At 37.5% G+C, this 21,754-nt stretch overlaps 1 protein-coding gene across 3 annotated transcripts in view; it reads right to left on the reverse strand.

Moving 5' to 3' along the window:
• Positions 1 to 5,240: 5,240 nt before the first annotated feature.
• The window catches only part of tex10.S (testis expressed 10 S homeolog), an 87,572-nt gene continuing 71,058 nt past the window's right edge, over positions 5,241 to 21,754 (reverse strand). For 2 of the 3 annotated variants that reach the window (XM_041567211.1, XM_041567212.1), the window contains 2 exons: positions 12,212 to 12,422; positions 5,241 to 6,611 (listed from right to left, as the gene is read on the reverse strand). In XM_041567211.1, the coding sequence (XP_041423145.1) occupies positions 6,498 to 6,611; positions 12,212 to 12,422 (325 nt within the window). In that variant the 3' untranslated portion in view covers positions 5,241 to 6,497. 3 annotated transcript variants of the gene reach the window in all.

The raw sequence follows: 21,754 nt of genomic DNA on the forward strand, positions 1-21,754 counted from the left end.
TATGAAAGAGTGCCTAAAAGAAGGACCTCCTTTTCCCCTAGAAATAGAGGTCTTTTAACCCTCTGTTTAAGAGGAGTTGTCAGAATGAAGAGCATCTCCAGCCATCATACCATCAACATACCCTTTGTCAAGATTACTTAAGAGTCAAACACCATATAATCTTAGCTTGAAAGTTCCGGAGATATTTTCCTAAATGAAAAAAGTGATCTGGATCTTGATCTTTGGGTGTCACCTAGGACTTGACTAGGTTCTTTTATAGGACATTGAATTTCCAAACATGACCTTTCATGTTTCCGTTCTCTTTGATCCCTTTGAGAGAGGGAGATGGATCCTGGCAAGTTAGAAGTTAGACAAATCAAATTATTCAGAAGGGATATGTTGTCCACTTTTAAAAACAATTTATGTGATCTTTTTCCCGAGTATTCAATTTTCTTTTGTGCTTTGTTTGAATTATCAAAGATGGAGTAGATGGCCGATTCCAGCTCAGTGATCCTCTTATCATGGAGTCCCAATTGCTGGGAAATTTTACCAATTTTCTGTGTTGATATACATAATCCAGTTTGGGAAAGTTGGTGGGACCCATACCTAAAAGCCTGCCAATTTCGCTATCACGGATTCTATACCCTTGGAACAGCATCCGCTGCCTCAAAGATCGCTAATGGGGCAACATAAGGCACAAAGGAGGGAGACAACAAAATGGCGCGGAATCTCCTGGTGCGCAGCAAGGTGAGGCTCCGGCCACAAGTAACTCCACGGTACCTCTAGAGTCGACCCTGACGGAACTTCTGCAAGAAATCAAGTCCTCTAGAGAAGCTTGCACCGGTCTCATTACTACAAAAGTTGATGAGGTGAAAGTGGAACTTTCAATTATATGGCATGATATGCAAAAAAATCCGCAAGAGAGACGCAGCTGTGGAGCAAAGGGTGAGCAACTTGGAAGATGCGAGTAGGCCACTTCCAGCTCAAATGTGTGACATCCAAATGGCAGTACAAACATGGCAAAGTAAAGCCAACGACTTGGAGAATCGACTGCGACGTAACAACATCAGGTTGCTGGGCTTCCCAGAGGGTGAGTCCCTTGAACTATTTGTTCAGCAATGGCTTCTTAAAATGTTTGGGAAGGAAGCGTTTACCTGTACTTTCTCTGTAGAACGGGCTCACCGTGTGCCAATGTGCCAGCCACCCCCAGGTGCCCCCACAAGGCCACCAATCACCAGAATGCTTAATGCCAGGGGCAGAGACAAGGCCTTGTCTATGGCTCGTAGTAAAGGGAAACTGCCATTTGAGAATACCCACATTGCTATTTACCCTGATTATTCCCAAGAAGTACAGAAACATTAAGAAATGTTAAGAAAGCTAAAATAATAATAAATATCTCCCACGCCATGATGTACCCCGCTAAGCTCCGCGTTGCGACAGATGGTAAAGTTCAGTTCTTCACTTATCCTCAAGAAGCTGACACTTGACTTAAAGCCTATAAGGCTCAACGTATTTAACCCAGTGATGATACGACTCAAGCTGGATTTTGCTATGTTTACCTGTTTCATGTTCAACGTTGGCTTCTAGTGGATTGCAGTTAACATCCATAGCTATGCCTACACTAAGTACACCCTCTGTAACTTTTTTTATTTTAACTATTTTGAACATCTCTCTACAAAGACCCTCTGGGCCAGCTTGGTACTACCCGCAGCCCAACTTGCTCACACAAGAGCACAACTTAGTTTATAGGTTTGATGTTTGGGCTAATTCTGCTTCCAGTCTTTTGGGAAGTTGGAATGGAAGGGAATGGAAAGATGCCAATCTAATATGTGTCCTTTTGTATTTATATTGTGTGAAGATGTGCTTATCTGGTGGGAAAAATGTTTTTGTTTATTCACAGTTACATTTTTTCAGGCAAATGGAAAACTCAGAGCACAAAAGTCATGTTCTAAGGGTGATTTACTTATTCCAGAGTGATATTGTTGTTAAGGTTAAGTACAAGCCATGGGAGTCTCTATTCTAAGTTGGAATGTAAGGGGAATTAATGATCCTGTCAAAAGAAGGTTGGTTCTGGACTATGTCAAAAAACAATACACTGATGTAGTGTTTCTCCAGGAAACGCACGTAGTTGGGGGTAAATTACTAACTTTGTGTAAGTCATGGGTGGGTTGGAGTTTTCACTCAGCCTTTTCTACATATACCGGAGGTACCTCAATACTAGTCAGGAAAATTGCAACTTTCCAACCTCTAGCGAGTAAAACAGATCCTAATGGCAAATTTGTATTTGTACATTGCCTACTTAACATGACTGAGACAATTTTGGCTAATGTCTATATCCCCCCCCCCAATATTCGGATCACTGTATTAAAAAGCTGTTAAAATGTATTCTACTTCACCCTCAGGCACAAGTTATATGCGCTGGTGACTTCAACTCAACACTTAATCCACACTTCATGTTTCTCTACTTCCCACTTTTCCCTTATTGATTTGATGTTTGTTTCCAATACTCTCCTGGTCGGCCTTAGCTTTTCAGAATACTTACCATGGGGAATTTCCGACCATGCTCCCTTAGTGACTAAATGGGACCAACCAAGAACCCCAAGTCATAGCCACTGGTCTTTAAATTCACCATGGCTCGATATCTTAGACATGGATGAACCAATAACAGCTAAAATAATAAAAAAAAAATTTGTTTAATAATGGTATTGCTAATCCCGTGGTGGTTTGGGATGCCTTCAAGGCTTATATTCGGGGTACCTTTAACTCAGAAACAGCAGTAAAACATAGTTTTGCTAGGGAGGAAGCTACCTTGGCAAAGAAGGTACAGGAAGCCGAATCCACGGCCATACAAGATCCATGCCCCCCAAATTTAAGTAGTCTCCAGACGCCACAGCAAAACTATGCTAAATACCAACAAACTAAAGCTAACAGGAAATTACTTTTCTCTATAGCTGCATACTATGAGCATGGGGAACGTGCTGGGAAACTTCTGGCATATATAGCTAAGAACCATTCCTCCCCTCTGTGATTACTGAAATTATTGATTCCTCAGGTCTCCGGCATACTAGTCCTGAATGCATTGCCGCTAGTTTAACCGACTACTACACTCAGCTTTACCATTTCAAAACAATGGTTACAGATGAGGAGATAGCTGATTATTTAGGGGCTCTGAAGCTGCCTGTACTCCCACAGAACTACAAGGCGCAGTTAGACACTGATATCCCCTTAGCAGAGGTACTGGAAGCCATAGACTCATTTCCTACTAAAAAAACACCAGGGCCTGATGGTCTTCCAATCGATTTTTATAAGCGTTACAAGGAAGTGATAGCTCCTCATTTCCTTACGACCATACAGCAAGCAAAGAAAGAAAGTACTCTCCCAGCTTCTATGTATGAAGCATCTATAGTTCTGCTCTATAACCTGGTAAAAAACCGGTGCAGATGGATGCTTATCGCCCTATTTCACTGCTTTCGGCTGATATTAAATTTTTGGCTAAGAGTCTCTCTGCTAGAATGAGCAAAATCTTAAATGTAATTATCGCAGATGATCAAACTAGCTTTATGCCTGCAAAATCTACTGCTTTGAACCTTAGGCGGCTGTATCTAAACTTAGCTACTTCCCACGATAACAAGGGACAGAGGGCAGTTGCGGCACTTGATATAACTAAAGTGTTTGACACAGTGGAGTGGCCGTATCTCTGGGCTGTACTTAATTTTGGTGCAGTGTACACAAACTAAATTAATCTTTCACCCAAGGCATCCCTAATAGTAAATGGAACCCAATCCACTCCCTTTTCTTGAAGCGTGGCACACGCCAGGGCTGCCCTCTCTCAACCGCTCCTTTTTGCGTTGGCTATGGAAACCTTTGCACAGGGAATTAGATCATGCCCTACAATCCGGAGGTGGCAGATTGGGCAGGGAAGAGGGAGGTCTTTTGGATCTATTATCTACAAACATGTCTGCCATTTGGCCTTATTATTTTGATGTCACATGCTTTTGTTTCTTACTTAAGTATCATTTGAGAGGAAAATTAGCACATGTAATTAAGTATACACAAGAATTATTATTTTACAGTAAAATATCAGATGGGAAATCTTACAAGATAATCTGAGTGCCAAGTACAGTTAGGGGCTACATGACACTTTCACACCTCTATGAGTTTAAGATAACACCTACTGGAATAGTTCAATGGAACCATTGTGATTGCATATTGGTGTCTAAACCAGGAAATCTGTAGAACAAGCACTCAAAATAAAGACATTCTTCCACCAGGTGAATAAAAGCTCATTATGTCCAAATATACAACCTTATGTGTTTTGTGTTACAAACACTTAGACATAGGCAAGGATATTGGTGACTGTTCCCTTGATAACCTTCCGTGTTAAAGGCCTTGTGCTGCCTACCAAATAAATAAACCATTCCTTCTTACTGGAGTGCTGCCTTAATTTGTATCACATCTTAGACTGCAGCATAATGCCTTTTTGTATTTCCCCCTTCCTCTGGAATAGCTAGCACTTAAGACACAAATTTTGTCTTGATGGTTGATTGTAAGTTTTTTTTCAACCTCATCTAGTATTATATTGTATTACTTTGAAACAGCAGTAAGGAGGCAGCTATTGTTTTTTGCAAGGGAATCAAACTATATCTGCATTATATTTTCTATATGCAAGATCACATTTAGCATATACCTTGTAGACAAATAAACATGTTTTTTTGTTATACAACCCAAGCATTAGTCTTATTTTCCAGTAATGGCGTGCTTTAGGGGGAAAGAAGCTATTAGCATTGAGCTCTTAAAACAGGAACCTACCACTATCCTTTTGTGTACTGTGACTATTTTAAGATTCAAAGAAGGAAATAGCTTTAAGAAAAATAGATTTAAGAAAATGAAGAGTGAATTATTTGTAATGTAAACAGTGTCATTTAAAAATAAAAACTACAACACAAAAATCCCTTTAAAGCTAAACCAGCAACTATTTATGTTGAACTACTCAATGAATTAACATTTGTTCCTAATTAGATCATGATGACATGATCTTGTGATTTAATAGGCAATACAATATGACTAATGATATGATAATTATGTTAACTACATGATATAAAAAGTCATGTAACAGTCAGAGTGGCAGAGATCTCTCCTAGCACCTGAATGCTTCTGTATTATTTGCTTGATATTATAATATACTTTTTCTCTGATGAAATAGCTTACAGAGACTCTTCTGAATCTTACAGGACATGACAATATTCACAAAGTTATCAGAATTAGTTGGTTTGAAGATTTTATTTGTGTATGCAAAACATGTAGGTTAATAGAGTTTTATTTGTTTTTAACATACATTTTCTGACTTTAGTTAACAATTGGTTATCTTCATTTATAAATCAAAAAGGTAATATTCCTGTTTATAAAAGCAATAGTCATCAAGTAAAGCTGTATTTTACCTTTTAGGGACTATGGCACAAAGGACAATTTTGGGGGCTTTGGGGCAAAAGATTTCAGATTTACCAGTGCCAAACTGTATTGTCTGCAGTGGCAACTGCTTAAAATATCAGGGGTGTTAAAGAACCAAAAAGAGTTTACTGCAATATTACCCTTTATATATTCTTGCTATTTACTCAATTCTATATTATATAGGTAATTGTATTGTAAGGCAGTTTAAAAACAGGATAGTGACACTTTCCAATTTTATATACAGATTTGCCAGCTCATGCCAGCCTTTCCAACAACAGGACTGTTACACTGCATAATTCAATTTGTTTATAAGTTTAATATAATGAAAAATATGTCACTTAACTCTACAGGTCCAAAGAATATTGGGTCACTGAGAACCTTGTATTTAAAAAGCTCTGCATACACCTTCTCCCTTATCTTTATGTCTGCTTTAAACCTGTCTGTGAAAGCTGGAACATTAATCCATGACACTGTGCTAAAATAATGACAGAAGTATTCACGAGTGCCTTCTAACTTCTGATCTTAGGCCAGGGGCACAAAATGCATCTTCTCCACTGGCAATCGACTACCCTCTGTATCAGCCTTTATATTGGCCTGTCAGTACACAAAGGGTTGCTTTCTGTGCAAAAATTTCTACTTCTGCAATTCTGTGTTGATATCCTCCCATGTAGGCAGTGACAGGTCATTGATGTGCCAGTGTATTTTTATACAAGGGGTGGGAAGCAGTGGGTTGTGCGTTCACTGTGCGTGTATCTATGCCAGAGGAGAAAATGCACTCTGACCTTCTGCATAGCCAAATATATTAATGGCGGTGTCCTAGCAAAATGGAGCCATTACTGACCTGAACAGCTTCTATGATGCTATGTAATAGGTGGTGGGGGGGGGGGGCGGCTAGGGGAAGCTCTTAAAATAGGAACCTGCCACTATACTTTTATGTACTGTGCCGATTTTAAAATAATAATAAAAAAAAAGCAGATGTGGATACAGTTTTTATAGAAACATCAAGATAAGAAGTCAGCATTAAATATTTATCAAACATAAGTCAAATGACTTAAGGTGTATGTATTTCCTCAGTACAGTGCAGAAAAAGAAGGAGATTCATGAGGTTGTTTGGGAAGATACGTGTTGAAGCAGTATTGAAGGTCTGTCAGCCACTGTTCTTGACTTTCACAGCATTTCAGGTTCTAGAGAATTAAAAAGAATGTTCAATTAAAAAAGCAACATTTACTAATATTACTAACATCACTTTACGTGTGATGTCCCTAGGACATAACGATAATTTACTGTTTTGTGCTTAAGCTTACTAAGTTTTAAGTCTTTGGGCCTGATAATGGTGGCCATAATCACTACTGCGCAACTGTGTGTTTTTTTTAATCAAATGGACAGTATAAGAGAGTGTGAGTAGTGCTACCTAGGATGGGTTTGGCCTTTGGAAAGAACGTGTAATATAAACTTTGCTTTGCAGTTTGTAGTACAAAGTTGACTTTACCCATTTTAAATTCATCAGATTGTGTACCTTCCAAAATATGTTTTTCAGTGGTCGGCATATTCATAGGGGCTTTCATGGAAAATAAACAGCATTCATGGTGCTATTTTACATTAGTTATAATTCATTTGCAATATTTTCTTTTTGGCCTCTGCATGCTTTGCATTGGGCATCAAACTGGCATTCATTAGAATTTTTTCTTTCCAAATGGTTGCATGGTTTCCTAGGGTAAACCTACTGTAAGTGACATTTTTGGCCTTGCATTGGAAATGTACTGCTGGGAGGTTTTGACCTATACAAGTAAGAAATCTGCACAAAACTATACATATTTGGTATTGGCACATTTGGGAGAAACAAGACTTAACAAATCAGTTGTATATTTGTGCATTAAAAAACATTCTGTTATCGGATATCTGCTTATTAAAGATTTTTTCCCCCCATATTTTAGATATTTAGAAGCCTGTATCTGTTATGTACTGTCTGCGGGGAAGCCCATGTATTGCCCAGAACCACTTCTAAGTGAACAAGAGAGCCCTGCCTTTCCCCGGTATTTACGGATGTCCTTTTGGGGCCCCGGACTTTCTGCTGCGGCTAAAGGCAGGGATCTTGAACACGAGCGAAGTGTACCAATGGATGAAAGAACCGTGGCAATGATGGACCTGACAGAGTACAAAAGCTGGTGGCAAAAGAGAAACAGGCAAGGTTCAAAAGGTAGGCGGCAAGAATCAAACTTCAGGATATTCGATAAACATGCAAGGTTTAAAAGGCAGGCAGCAGGAATCATAGTCAAACAGGCAGGGGTCAAAACCAAAATATTGCTTAGCAGGTTCAGGGGAGCTGAAGACAAGCTTGAGCAAGGATTTTAAATTCAAATTTGGCGCCAAGCGTGACGTCACCACCGGCCTATACAGCAGATTGTGCACGCGCCCTCTGGCGTCATTGTGCCAGAGCTCTAAAAAAACTAAAAGACCCTCCAGGAAAGGCCGCAAACATGAAAAAGCACAGACTGATCAAAAAATTTTTGGCAATAAAAGTACTGCATGCAACCAAATCTGTTGGCAGTGAAGGTTTCATATTAAAGACAGTAAAAAAAATACAAAAATAACAGATTGCATAAGTATACTCCACTTTATGTCAGTATTCTGTAGATGCACTGATGGGTGAATGTATGGATGGATGAATGTATGTATGGATACGTCTTAATTTAGACAATGTCTAAGGAGAGCACTTATCAGCTCTGCATTTGGACAATGCAATTTTTCTTTGAAAATTATTATTTAATTCTTGAAAAATATCAATTTTAGAAAAATTATCACAAATAGAAAATAAAATGTAAATGAAAAAGTCATTAGTTCTGGTGAAATATCTGAAACCAACTGAACTGCAAAAAAAAAAGGTAGATTGCACACATTTATAAAGGTCACATCAATAGCCATCACAAATAAACACAATGCCCCAAATAGCTGTGCTTTTACTGGTGCACCAGCTTGATTTTATTGGTCTGTATTTAGGCTGTGTCATTTGTTTACAATTCTGTGAACCAAACAAATGTTCTTGAGGGAACTTGCACTAATGTAGCAATGTTTTCCTGTTTTTCCTAGTAGAAAGGTATATATAATTTTCTTGTTTAGGTAGAATCCATTCTTCCCTTTAATAGAACAACATTTCCTGTGCCAATACATAACACATATCTCCAAAGAATAATAGATCCACCCCTTGAATAACAGCTTGAAAATTTTGAGCACTATAGTACACTCAAACAATAATAAATTCCACCCACAACGCTTGTTTTCCACATTCATTTCACTACTCCATCCCTCTACAAATGAAACATTAACATCTAAACATACCCCGCGCCCAAAGTTGTTTCTATCCACAAACAATTTTCTTACCCTTCAGATACCAATATTTTCACACTTCCTACATCTCCTCTTCCATTTTCAACTCTTTTGATCTTATAACAGAGTCTCAAAATGATCCTGTCCTCTCCATCAACAATTTGCTCACTTGATCCTATGCCATAACCTCTACTAAAACAGTGTGCACCTGTCCTTACTCCAGTATTTACTCATATTTTCATTTCCTTAATACCTCTTGTTTGTTATTCAAACAGGCCTGTGTCAAGCCCATACTAAAAAAGCCTACACTGGGCCAATCCTGTTTGTCTAACTACTGCCCTGTCTCTCTCTCTTACCACTAGCCTCAACTTCTGGAATGTTTTGTCTTTTCCCTTTTTGTTATTTTTCTCTGCGCCAATAATCTGCTGGACCCTAGGCAGTCTGGGTTTCGACTTACTCAGACTCCTAAGGCCAAAGGAAATTACTCTATTCTCATTCACCTGCACTCATGTTCTTCTTTAGACCATTCTGTTCTACTGCAAATTCTCCCTTCAATAGGTATCCGGGATTGAGCTGTATCCTGGTTTTCTTCCTACCATTGGGACCATTCTTTCTCTGTTATTTGTAATATTATTATTATAAATGATTAATAAATCCTCTCTCCCCGTTCATCTTAGTGTGTGCCTCAGGGTTGTATACTTGGTCCTCTGCTGTTCTCCTTGCAGACTCTCTCTCTTTAAGAGACCTTATATCTTTATTTGACCTTAAATATCACCTGTATGCCAATGACATCCAGACACCCCATATTTAGAAACACCTTCACTAACTAAGTTCAGACTCCGATCACAGACTGCCTAGTAGCCATCTCCTCCTGGATGAATCAATTCCATCTCAAACTGAACTTGGCCAAAACTGAGCTCATGGTCTTTCCACCAAAACCTAGCCCATCTCTTCCTTTCACCACTACTATTGATTAACTATACCATATACCATTAACCCTGAACTCAGCATTCTGCTTGGTGGTCATATTTGACCAGTCTCTCTAATACAAGCACCATAACATGTTGCTTTTTCCTCTTCAATATAGCCAATATACACACCTTTCTCTCAGAAACAGCCAAAACTCTAATCCATGCCCTTATCCGATCCTGTTTAGACTATTGCAATCCGCTAATAACCGGTCTTACTGACCATCTCTCTCCCCTCCAAGCAATCTTAAAAGGACACTGTCCTGGGAAAACATGTTTTCTTCAAAACACATCAGTTAGTAGACTTCTGCACTTAAATCTGTTTCTCAAAAGAGCAAACTGATTTTTTTACATTTAATTTGGAAATCTGACATGGGGCTAGAGATATTGTCAATGTAATGTAGAAAATCAGATGGCACACACTCCAGCAATTGTGCTAAATATTTGCAATTTTTTGAGATCTACACACAACGTTTCAGAGGTATAACCTCCTTTATCAAGTGCTCTCATCAGTGTAACTTAGTTCACAGGTTTATAAGAGTGCAGAGGAGGCACACCCCTCCCCTCTAATTAAATGACATCACTATGTGCAAATACAAACAAGTCAATAAAAGACAGTGATACATTGTGTATTAATATACCATTATAATCACTGTATAGTGACGTGAAGTGCTATTACTTGTGTCCAAACAGTAATAATAAAGGTGAATTGTCCATATCTATCAATGCATTAGCTAGACTTTTTTTCTAACTGTGAAATAAACATAAAATAAAACAAAGAATGTTTACTGAATTATCACCACTAGGGGTCAATGCAAGTCACTATATATCCAAATTACACAAAGAAAAAGACATCACTATCTCTAGAAAAAGCATGAATAATTCAAATGTTCATTAAGTCCCATTGGGGCCATGGTATTTAACATATCAATCCACATTATTTCTTTCTGAAGAAACATTGATGCAGTAAAGTTATAAGTTCATATTGATTTAAGAAAAGCTAAAAAGTGAAGTAACATGTTATGTTAGGTATGTTGCATACATAATTGACCAGTAGTGAATTTTACATGTGCTATGAAGCATGTATATAACAATATTTCTTGTTAAGAAGGGCAATGTAGTATATTGGACTATGTCAGCACCTGTAGCAGCAGCACTGGGCTAACTAGTGATGTAGAAGTAAATCTGGACATGCCTATATGTTATCAAACCAACTTACTTGATTTTTGATATGAAATAAATAGGAATTGAAACGAATTAAGCCTTTTGCAAACTAGGTATTATATATCACAGCTTGCAGGAAAAAATAGTTGTTAGTAAGGGCCCCAGACCCACAAAGATTTCTTAATAATTTGCTGACAATTATGGCATTTTAATCTGAATCTAATCAAAATCTCCCGTGTAGTTTAGCCCTTTTATGGTTTATGAACTATTTATGGTTTTAAGAGTGCAGAGGAGGCACACCCCTCCCCTCTAATTAAATGACATCACTATGTGCAAATACAAACAAGTCAATAAAAGACAGTGATACATTGTGTATTAATATACCATTATAATCACTGTATAGTGACGTGAAGTGCTATTACTTGTGTCCAAACAGTAATAATAAAGGTGAATTGTCCATATCTATCAATGCATTAGCTAGACTTTTTTTCTAACTGTGAAATAAACATAAAATAAAACAAAGAATGTTTACTGAATTTTCACCACTAGGGGTCAATGCAAGTCACTATATATCCAAATTACACAAAGAAAAAGACATCACTATCTCTAGAAAAAGCATGAATAATTCAAATGTTCATTAAGTCCCATCGGGGCCATGGTATTTAACATATCAATCCACATTATTTCTTTCTGAAGAAACATTGATGCAGTAAAGTTATAAGTTCATATTGATTTAAGAAAAGCTAAAAAGTGAAGTAACATGTTATGTTAGGTATGTTGCATACATAATTGACCAGTAGTGAATTATACATGTGCTATGAAGCATGTATATAACAATATTTCTTGTTAAGAAGGGCAATGTAGTATATTGGACTATGTCAGCACCTGTAGCAGCAGCACTGGGCTAACTAGTGATGTAGAAGTAAATCTGGACATGCCTATATGTTATCAAACCAACTTACTTGATTTTTGATATGAAATAAATAGGAATTGAAACGAATTAGGCCTTTTGCAAACTAGGTATTATATATCACAGCTTGCAGGAAAAAATAGTTGTTAGTAAGGGCCCCAGACCCACAAAGATTGCTTAATAATTTGCTGACAATTATGGCATTTTAATCTGAATCTAATCAAAATCTCCCGTGTAGTTTAGCCCTTTTATGGTTTATGAACTATATATGGTTTAAGGTTTTTTTCTTTTTTCCTTTAAATCAGCTAGAAGGTAAGATCATGTTGGAAATTTGCCATCCAAAAGTTGATGGTTTATTAAATGGAAAAAGTAAAATAATGAACTATTTAATGGTATAAGTAGTAAATGAAAGGCATACCATAACATCCTGAAGGGTTTGCTGCACCAGAAAAGCATTGGCCATCATGTGACTTCTAAGTTGAATGTTTTGTAGTAAGAGGCAAAGCAACTGTGCAATTACAGGTAGTTCCTCCTGACAGGCTCGGCTAACCTGAAGATCCTTTAACATGAACTTTAGGACATTAGGGAGCATAGATAACAAAGAAATGCAAGCTGACCAGAGAGGGTCCCTAGAACAAAAGGAATCCAAAAGTTAGAAGGGTCATGTGGATGTAAAAGGAAACGGTTAACATATTACTTTGCAGTAAGTTATAATACTTTCTGAAAAAAACAATCCAAAATTTTGAAACTGCAACATGTTACCAAAAATGTTGTTCTTTATAACAAAGTAAATGGCCTTATATAAATATAGATCATCTATATCGATATATATATATCGATATATATATCGATATCTATATATATATATATATATCTACATATCTATCTACAGTCCCAATCCTGGTGCACAACAAACATCCAGATAAAGCCTAGGTGCCAGTTTGAAGTACTTATGTATAATAGGCAAAAATAAGGATCCAAAGTTTTAAAGAAAAACATGCGCTCACAGCACGAGGTCAGGCTCACGGAGAAGAGAAAAAGAGAATAAAAAAGAAGAGAGGAATTTTCGCCAATATGGTGTAGTATATTCCAAATGTGTTCACACACCTTTTGTGATTAATTTATACCTGTATAATGAATAAAGTGTCCCTTGTATCCACTCCAGCGTATTTTTGTGCTTCATTATCCACTATCTTAAGCTTTATCCCGTGCGGATTTATATAGAGGGGTACTCACAAACGTTTAAGGGATACTGCACATTAAAGAAGCGTAGATATCAGCAGCAGATTTTACATGCGGCTCCAAAACTTCATCCCACTATAAGAATTCACTAACATAGTGTAAAATTTAAAACTTTGGATCCTTGCTTTGAGTCTGAAGGAGAACAGACATACGATATACCGGCAGAGGAAGCGGACAGCCAGAATCCTTGATATCCTTTTTACTTTTTAATAGGCAAAAATAACCACACTCATAGGTCTTTCATAATGGTGAAAAGAATAAAAAAAGTTTATTCAGCGTTTCGGTCCCTGTCTGCGGGCCTGGTTAGATTCCTGAAGAAGGTCAGAAGCCAGGGACCAGAACGTTGAATAAACTTTTTTCTTCTTTTCACCATTATGAAAGACCTATGAGTTTGATTATTATTACATATCTACAGTGGTGTGAAAAACTATTTGCCCCCTTCCTGATTTCTTATTCTTTTGCATGTTTGTCACACTTAAATGTTTCTGCTCATCAAAAACCGTTAACTATTAGTCAAAGAAAACATAATTGAACACAAAATGCAGTTTTTAAATGAAGGTTTACGTTATTAAGGGCTCTTACACACGGCCGTTCCGACCTGCGCTCCTCTGCGCTCCGTTTTTTGGCGTTCAGCCGCAGGGGAGCGCAGGAATAGACGCAAGTCATTATTTGAAATGGGGCTGTACTCACTCAGGCGCGTGTAGGCGCCGAACGCAGGAAAAATGCAGCATGTTGCGTCTGAACCTGCGTTCGGCGCCTACACGCGCCTGAGTGAGTACAGCCCCATTTCAAATAATGACTTGCGTCTATTCCTGCGCTCCCCTGCGGCTGAACGCCAAAAAACGGGAACGCAGGGGAGCACAGGTCGGAACGGCCGTGTGTAAGAGCCCTTAGGGAGAAAAAAGACTCCAAATCTACATGGGCCTGTGTGAAAAAGTGATTGCCCCCCTTGTTAAAAAATAACTTAACTGTGGTTTATCACACCTGAGTTAAATTTCTGTACTCACCCCCAGGCCTGATTACTGCCACACCTGTTTCAATCAAGAAATCACTTAAATAGGAGCTACCTGACACAGAGAAGTAGACCAAAAGCACCTCAAAAGCTAGACATCATGCCAAGATCCAAAGAAATTCAGGAACAAATGAGAACAAAAGTAATTGAGATCTATCAGTCTGGTAAAGGTTATAAAGCCATTTCTAAAGCTTTGGGACTCCAGCGAACTACAGTGAGAGCCATTATCCACAAATGGCAAAAACATGGAACAGTGGTGAACCTTCCCAGGAGTGGCCGGCCGACCAAAATTACCCCAAGAGCGCAGAGACAACTCATCCGAGAGGCCACAAAAGACCCCAGGACAACATCTAAAGAACTGCAGGCCTCACTTGCCTCAATTAAGGTCAGTGTTCACGACTCCACCATAAGAAAGAGACTGGGCAAAAACGGCCTGCATGGCAGATTTCCAAGGGGCAAACCACTTTTAAGCAAAAAGAACATTAAGGCTCGTCTCAATTTTGCTAAAAAACATCTCAATGATTGCCAAGACTTTTGGGAAAATACCTTGTGGACCGACGAGACAAAAGTGGAAGTTTTTGGAAGGTGCGCGTCCCGTTACATCTGGCGTAAAAGTAACACAGCATTTCATAAAAAGAACATCATACCAACAGTAAAATATGGTGGTGGTAGTGTGATGGTCTGGGGTTGTTTTGCTGCTTCAGGACCTAGAAGACTTGCTGTGATAGATGGAACCATGAATTCTACTGTCTACCAAAAAATCCTGAAGGAGAATGTCCGGCCATCTGTTCGTCAACTCAAGCTGAAGCGATCTTGGGTGCTGCAGCAGGACAATGACCCAAAACACACCAGCAAATCCACCTCTGAATGGCTGAAGAAAAACAAAATGAAGACTTTGGAGTGGCCTAGTCAAAGTCCTGACCTGAATCCTATTGAGATGTTGTGGCATGACCTTAAAAAGGCGGTTCATGCTAGAAAACCCTCAAATAAAGCTGAATTGCAACAATTCTGCAAAGATGAGTGGGCCAAAATTCCTCCAGAGCGCTGTAAAAGACTCGTTGCAAGTTATCGCAAACGCTTGATTGCAGTTATTGCTGCTAAGGGTGGCCCAACCAGTTATTAGGGCAATTACTTTTTCACACAGGTTTGGATTTCTTTTCTCCCTAAATAATAAAAACCCTCATTTAAAAACTGCATTTTGTGTTTACTTGTGTTATCTTTGACTAATAGTTAAATGTGTTTGATGATCAGAAACATTTTGTGTGACAAACATGCAAATGAATAAGAAATCAGGAAGGGGGCACAGTTGGGTTTTCACACAACTGTATCTATATCTATATCTATATATCTCTATATATCTATATTTATATATACTGTATCTATATCTATACAGTTGTGTTCAGAATAATAGCAATCAACATCACTAACCTGATCAATCAATGTTTTTGGTTGAAATTGTATTCTACATGGCAAAAAATTTACTAGTAGGTGTAATAGAGTAGTTGAAAACCAGTCATGACATGCATGCTTCTAATTCAATCATTGAGGCTTGTTCAAAATAATAGCAGTGCTCAAAATAATAACTTGTTCCAAATAATAGCAGTGTGGAGTTCGATTAGTGAGGTAATTCATTTTGTAAAAAAACAGGTGTCAAGTGCAGGCCTTTTTAAAGCTTCCTTAAGGCAACAAATGTGCATTTTTCTATCTGTAAATCTGAGTAAAATGGGTTGTTCCAGACATTGTTCAGAAGAACATCGTACTTTGATTAAAAAGTTGATTGGAGAGGGGAAACATATGAAGAAGTGCAGAAAATGATAGGCTGCTTCTCAAATGCTTTAAAATGGCAACCAAACCTGAAAGATGTGGAAGAAAATGGAAAACTCATTTGAATGGAGATAAGAATTGCCAAAATGGAAAAAACAAGGCCAATGATCAGCTCCAGGAAGATCAAAGAAGGTCTAAAGTTACCTGTGAGTAATGTTACAATAAGAAGACGCATATGTCAAACCAAGCTATCACCAAGAAGCCCCTGCAATGTCACATTGTCGAAAAAGAAACGCTAAAGAGATTACAATTTGCCAAAGAACACATTCACTGGCCTAAAGAGAAATGGCACAACATTTTGTGGACTGATGAAAGCAAGATTGTTTTGGGTCTAGGGGACTGCAAACAGTTTGTCAGATGACCCTCAAACACTGAAGACAGTGACGCATGGTGGCTCAAGCATAATGATATGTAATGTTTCTGAAACTATGGTGTTGGGCCTATCATGTTGCCTTATGTTGAAGAGGCAATGCCCTTGAAATGGATGTTTCGACAAGACCCCAAACACACCAGTAAACGAGCAACATCTTGATTCCAGACCAACAAGATTGACATTATGAAGTAGCCAGCCCAATCTCTGGTCTTTAATTCAATAGAAAACTTGTGGGGTGAAACAAAAAAAGCTGTTTGAGGCAAAACCAAGAAATGCAGAAGAAATGTTGAATGTAACAGGTGCCAGAAGTTGGTTGACTCCATGCAACACAGATATAGAGCAGTTTAGTTTTATAGCAGTCGTTATACAACTAAATATTAGTTAAATGATTCAAAGGAAGGCAATTAAGGCAAAGTAAACCAACACATCCAAAACAAAAGGTACATTCACAGTCATTTGAGATCCTCTCAGCAGCAGCTTGCACTTATCTACTAGCAAATAGTAGACAGTACTTGCTATCAAGGAATCATGCATCATTATGAACAAATTGCCTCCCTAGGCAACTGTTTCTTCAACAAAACAGACCTTTTTCCGAATAAAGGTGGTCATAGATGCACAGATAATAGTTTTGTGTGATCATATAGATGCCTGCATGGCAGGAGACCAGCTGATCGATATTGGCAGAAGACTTGGATATCGGTCGGCTCCTGGATGGGCACTTCTGAAAACTTTGAGCGCCCGAACATTGGTAACTGTTACTGCTAAATCTCCAGATAGTTAGAATTCTATTGTTTCTATCTGTATATCTGACGATTCAGCTAAAACAGGTTTGTATTGAGAACAAACCAATGGTAATTGGTATGTCTATTTCCACCTTTACTGTTTCACGCAGTGTTTTTCCAGCCCCGCAAGAACAGCTCACCTTTTTCTCAAAGCACCTACTCCAGAACTGAACCCTAAGCAGACTGTCACAGTCCTCTGTGCTGCTTCATATTTTTGCAGTAATAACACTATGTACATACACACATACATGCTGCATATATACATTCTGTATATGTGTACTTAAATATATATATATACAGACACATATACACCTAATAACTGCTCCTTGAAGGTATACATCTCTTGTTAATATTTTAAAACGTGTTTTAGTTTGGACTATTTTTGTTTTGAGAACTCGAGGCTCAAGCAGGGAGGTATTTATTTAAGTCAGATTTTTTTCAGGTGGGACTTTTAAAGGAAAAAATACAATTTCTTTGTAGGAAAAAACCTAACATGTTTCAAGATTTATTAAATTATAACTCAGACCTGCGAAGTTCATGCAGAAGTCAAGGGCAGATGTCCCGTTGATTTCACTATTTTATTGCGTTTTTTCCTGCACAAGAAATTTTCTGAAAACTCTATTGATAAATAGGGTAAAAGTCTATGAAAATTTTGTATTTATGTAATAATAATACATTAAACATTGGCAGATACCTGTAAATAGCTGACCCAAGCAATAGTAATGAATAACAGCAAAATATTTTTCTGTTACAATAAATTCATATTGACATTTTTCACTATTTCATATATGTTTGCCCTATATTGTATAAGACATTTAAATAGTTTCAATAGCAAAAGTAATAAAATAACCACGATAAGGATAATCCCTACCAGATAGACAGATAGTCTAGTCTAATCCACAGATAAATCCCCAATTTCGAAAAAAATTGGTGCCAAAATACTTGGGTCAGCCCACATGAGCAGACTCTGGGAGATTTAGTCGCCTGGCGACTAATCGCCTCTTCTTCTGGGCGACAATCTCCCTGAACTGCCCTCTCGTGCCTTCCCGTCCGCTATAATGAAAAGTCGCCTGCACTAAAACACACGCGACGCTTAGTTTTGACCTAAGGGCTAAGTCAAACATAGTAGCGAGTGAAAAAATATGAGAAAGATGTTAAAGAAAATTGTGTAACATCAGCAGCGTCTAAAGTGGTGCATTCACTCTCATGTGGTAGCACCCTATTTTTATTTACCAAACATTTTCCTGTTTCTTTATCATTTGATCTTCAGCAACTACACATCAGATGTACTTTTTGGTATGGCTTGAAGCTGCAACTTAGGCCATTCCTGCAGCAAACAAAATAAGCTTTTGTTGAGGAAGGAGCTCATGGATGCAGTTTGTTTCACTGGATAGATAGCCTTTGTGGTACAAAGATGAGGTATCATTACTCAAACTGCTGACCCTTTAAAATGGGTAAAATAGACAAAGTAGACATGTTGTTGCATGGTACCTATGTCTGAATATCATAGACAAACAGATCCCTAGAGGATTAATAATAAAGAATATCATCATTGGTGAAAAGAGAAGCCTACTTGATTCACACATACATGTGTGTGGTCCCAGATTCGTTGAATATTCAGGGACATGGCTACTGTATCCAGCTTTGCGGGATATCAGATTGTAATTGAATTTAAACTGATAGAAATATCCTTGACTTAAGTGATCTGGTAACCTTACCAACACGGCTGTGGAATCAGAATCAATTTTAGGTACCTGGAGTTGGAGTCTGTAAAAATGTAGACTCCTAATACAATATTGGGCATCAAACTCCTGGCAATCATATTTTACATCATGTTTTACATTGAAACCTAATGATGTGTGTGGGAGATGATGCTGTAGAGTGGAAGCTTTGAGGTCATTTTTAAAAAAAAAATCACCAATTTCTATAAAACATGATAACTTTAGGAAACAATTGCAACTTTAGTAGTTTGGAGTACATAGATATATTTAACCATTTTTGATTCTCCAGAATCTGTTCCTTCTAATAATGAGTAGTTTTCAAGGGTAAACCTACTGTGGAATGTTTGGCCTTGAAATGAGAAGTATGCCATTTGGGGACTGAAAATTTGGTAGTTTACTGCTTGTAGATTTTGATCTATACAAGTGAGAAATCTCCATAAAACTATATATATTTGGTATTGCTACGTTCAGGAGACAGACCTTTCCAAATCGGCTGTGTTCTCACACATAAAATATATTATGTTTCTCATATATGTGATAGTTCTTTGTGAAACATGATTTTTTTCCATTTTATTGAGACACTTAGAAGCCTAAATTTTTTTACGAAGTAGAATTACACCATAATTCTTGCATATTTTCAGTAGTTCAGGTTATCCTGAAAAAAACAATATAACAATATATTGTTTTCCTGGGTAAACTAAAAGACCGCCCCAGGAAAGGCTCTTAAAGTGAAAGAGTAACAAAATGTCTAAAAACTGCTTGGCGGTATTTGTTCGCAGACAAAACGGCTTGCAGGGAAAGGGTTAAATAAACCCACAGGATTGTTTTGCCTCCAATAAAGGTTAATTATATACGGTTATTATTAATACAGAGAAAAAGGAACTATTTTTTTAAATGTAATTATTTGATTAATATGGTATCTGTGGTAGATGGCCTTCCAGTAATTCTGAGCTTTTGGATCCCATACATGTATTGTATCATTTATCCATCAATATTGGAAACATAACATAATTATTGACTTAATAACAAACATGGGGAAGGCACACTTATGATAGCTAGTGTTGAGCAAGTAACTAAAACTGCATACATGAAACTTACATGTCAGTATTCCAGATACTTTACCTATGTAGGCATACTTGTGCTTGTACATCCACTACCACCAATGGTCTCCGCTCCAGTCAATTCATTTTCCAATTACAGCAAAAAAATAAAAAATAAAAAAAAAAAATAGGAAAGTGTCTCTGACGTCACAAGATTTAAAATTAAATAAAACTTTATTATCAAGCTTAGATAATCGAACAGGTACCTTAAGGTCGCTTATAGAGTGAGAGAGCACCTTACACCCATAGAATTTAGCAATTCTGATCAGGATAGTTTCCACAACAAACGAGTCCCAGCTATTGGGAATATTATGCAAAAACATAATGGAGATTTTAGTCATATCAAATTTCAAGGCATAGAAAGTGTTAAGTTAGGAGTAAAGGGAGGAGATATCCATATAATTATAGACCAAAGAGAGGTATACTGGATATTTGCTTTGAAGACATGCCTCCCTCAAGGGTTAAACTATGATTTGGAAGGAGCATTCTTTTTGACATAATGCTCGTTTTCTTGTCGTGTTGAATATTAAGAAAGGACATGACTTGTTGATTGTAAATATATACGGTAATGATATATTTTGATAATTTTAATAGACGTCAGTATATAATGCATTGATGAAGTGATGATGAAGTGCCAGAAAATGCGTCAGGTGATCATTATCCAGTAAATGTGTTTCTTAATGGTACCTGTTCAATATTTTAAAGAAAGCTTAATAACTTTTTTTTTTAAAATTTGAAATCTTGCGACTTCAGAGACACTTTCCAATTTTTTGCTGCAAAGGTAACTATAACTGCACTTAATAGGAAAAATATTTTGACATGTTTTCCTGCTTTGCAGCTTTCTTGGTTTCCATGATTGTTTACCAGGCAATAACCATTTTGGATTCATAAGAATGTGCACATAATATGCAAGCAGGGTCGTAGAATACGAGTCGGGAAAATTCACAAGCATTTTTTTAATTTTAGGGTCCCTTCAGGCCATACACTTTTGGATTCATCTGGAATGTATTTTCCAAAAATATTGATTTCTAATGGTGAGCTTACTTTTTTGTGACTTTACCCACATAAAATGCAGTAGCTGGAGTGAAAAAGAAGAGTACTTGGGGGTATTTAGTTTTGGGGCTCCTACATGCCACATACTTAGACAAACCTATGCATATAGGGCATCAAACTGTTCAGTGGTCCCCTGGCTTTAATATTTAAGATGTTTTATCTTGGTACATAATGACTTGTGGGAGATGATCCTGTAAACTAGAAGCTCATATGAAATTCTTTGGAGTTGAAAGATAAACCCATTTTGGATTTGTTAAAATGTATTGTTCCCTAGGACAAACCTACCGTTAGTGGGCTTTTTGTCTTTGAAATCTAAAGTAAGTGATGCTTTGGAACTTTAGTAGTGTACGGCTTTACATTTTTGACCTTTACAAATTAGAAATCTACACATATATAGAAACTATACATATTGGTATTGGAGCATTCGGGTTACCTGGGACTTTCAAAAACAGTTGTATTTTCATGTACAAAATTTAAAATACAGTATTTTATTACATTGAATACCCATGACTTCAGCCACTGGAGTTGGGCTCTGATGAACACCAGTACTTCTCAAAGATGCACTGCAAGTTTAAGTGATGTAAGAAACCTTCCTTCTTACCAGTTGATGTAATACTGATAGAGCCTAGTTTGGCCAGCCTGGGAGCTTGTCATCAGAAGTCATGGAAGTGTTTTCCAGCAGCACATACATTAAGGTGCACTGATACACTGGTGTGAGTGCATGATACACTGGAGTTTGTTCACATTCTTTAAATATAGGAAATAAATCTGTTTTCACCATGAGGCTGTTGAATACTTCAAAATGAACACATGAGAGTGGCCTATCTGGGTTATTTATAACTAGGTTTGCCACC

This window comes from Xenopus laevis, chromosome 6S (assembly GCF_017654675.1).
Source record: "Xenopus laevis strain J_2021 chromosome 6S, Xenopus_laevis_v10.1, whole genome shotgun sequence".
In the NCBI taxonomy this organism is placed as follows: domain Eukaryota; kingdom Metazoa; phylum Chordata; class Amphibia; order Anura; family Pipidae; genus Xenopus; species Xenopus laevis.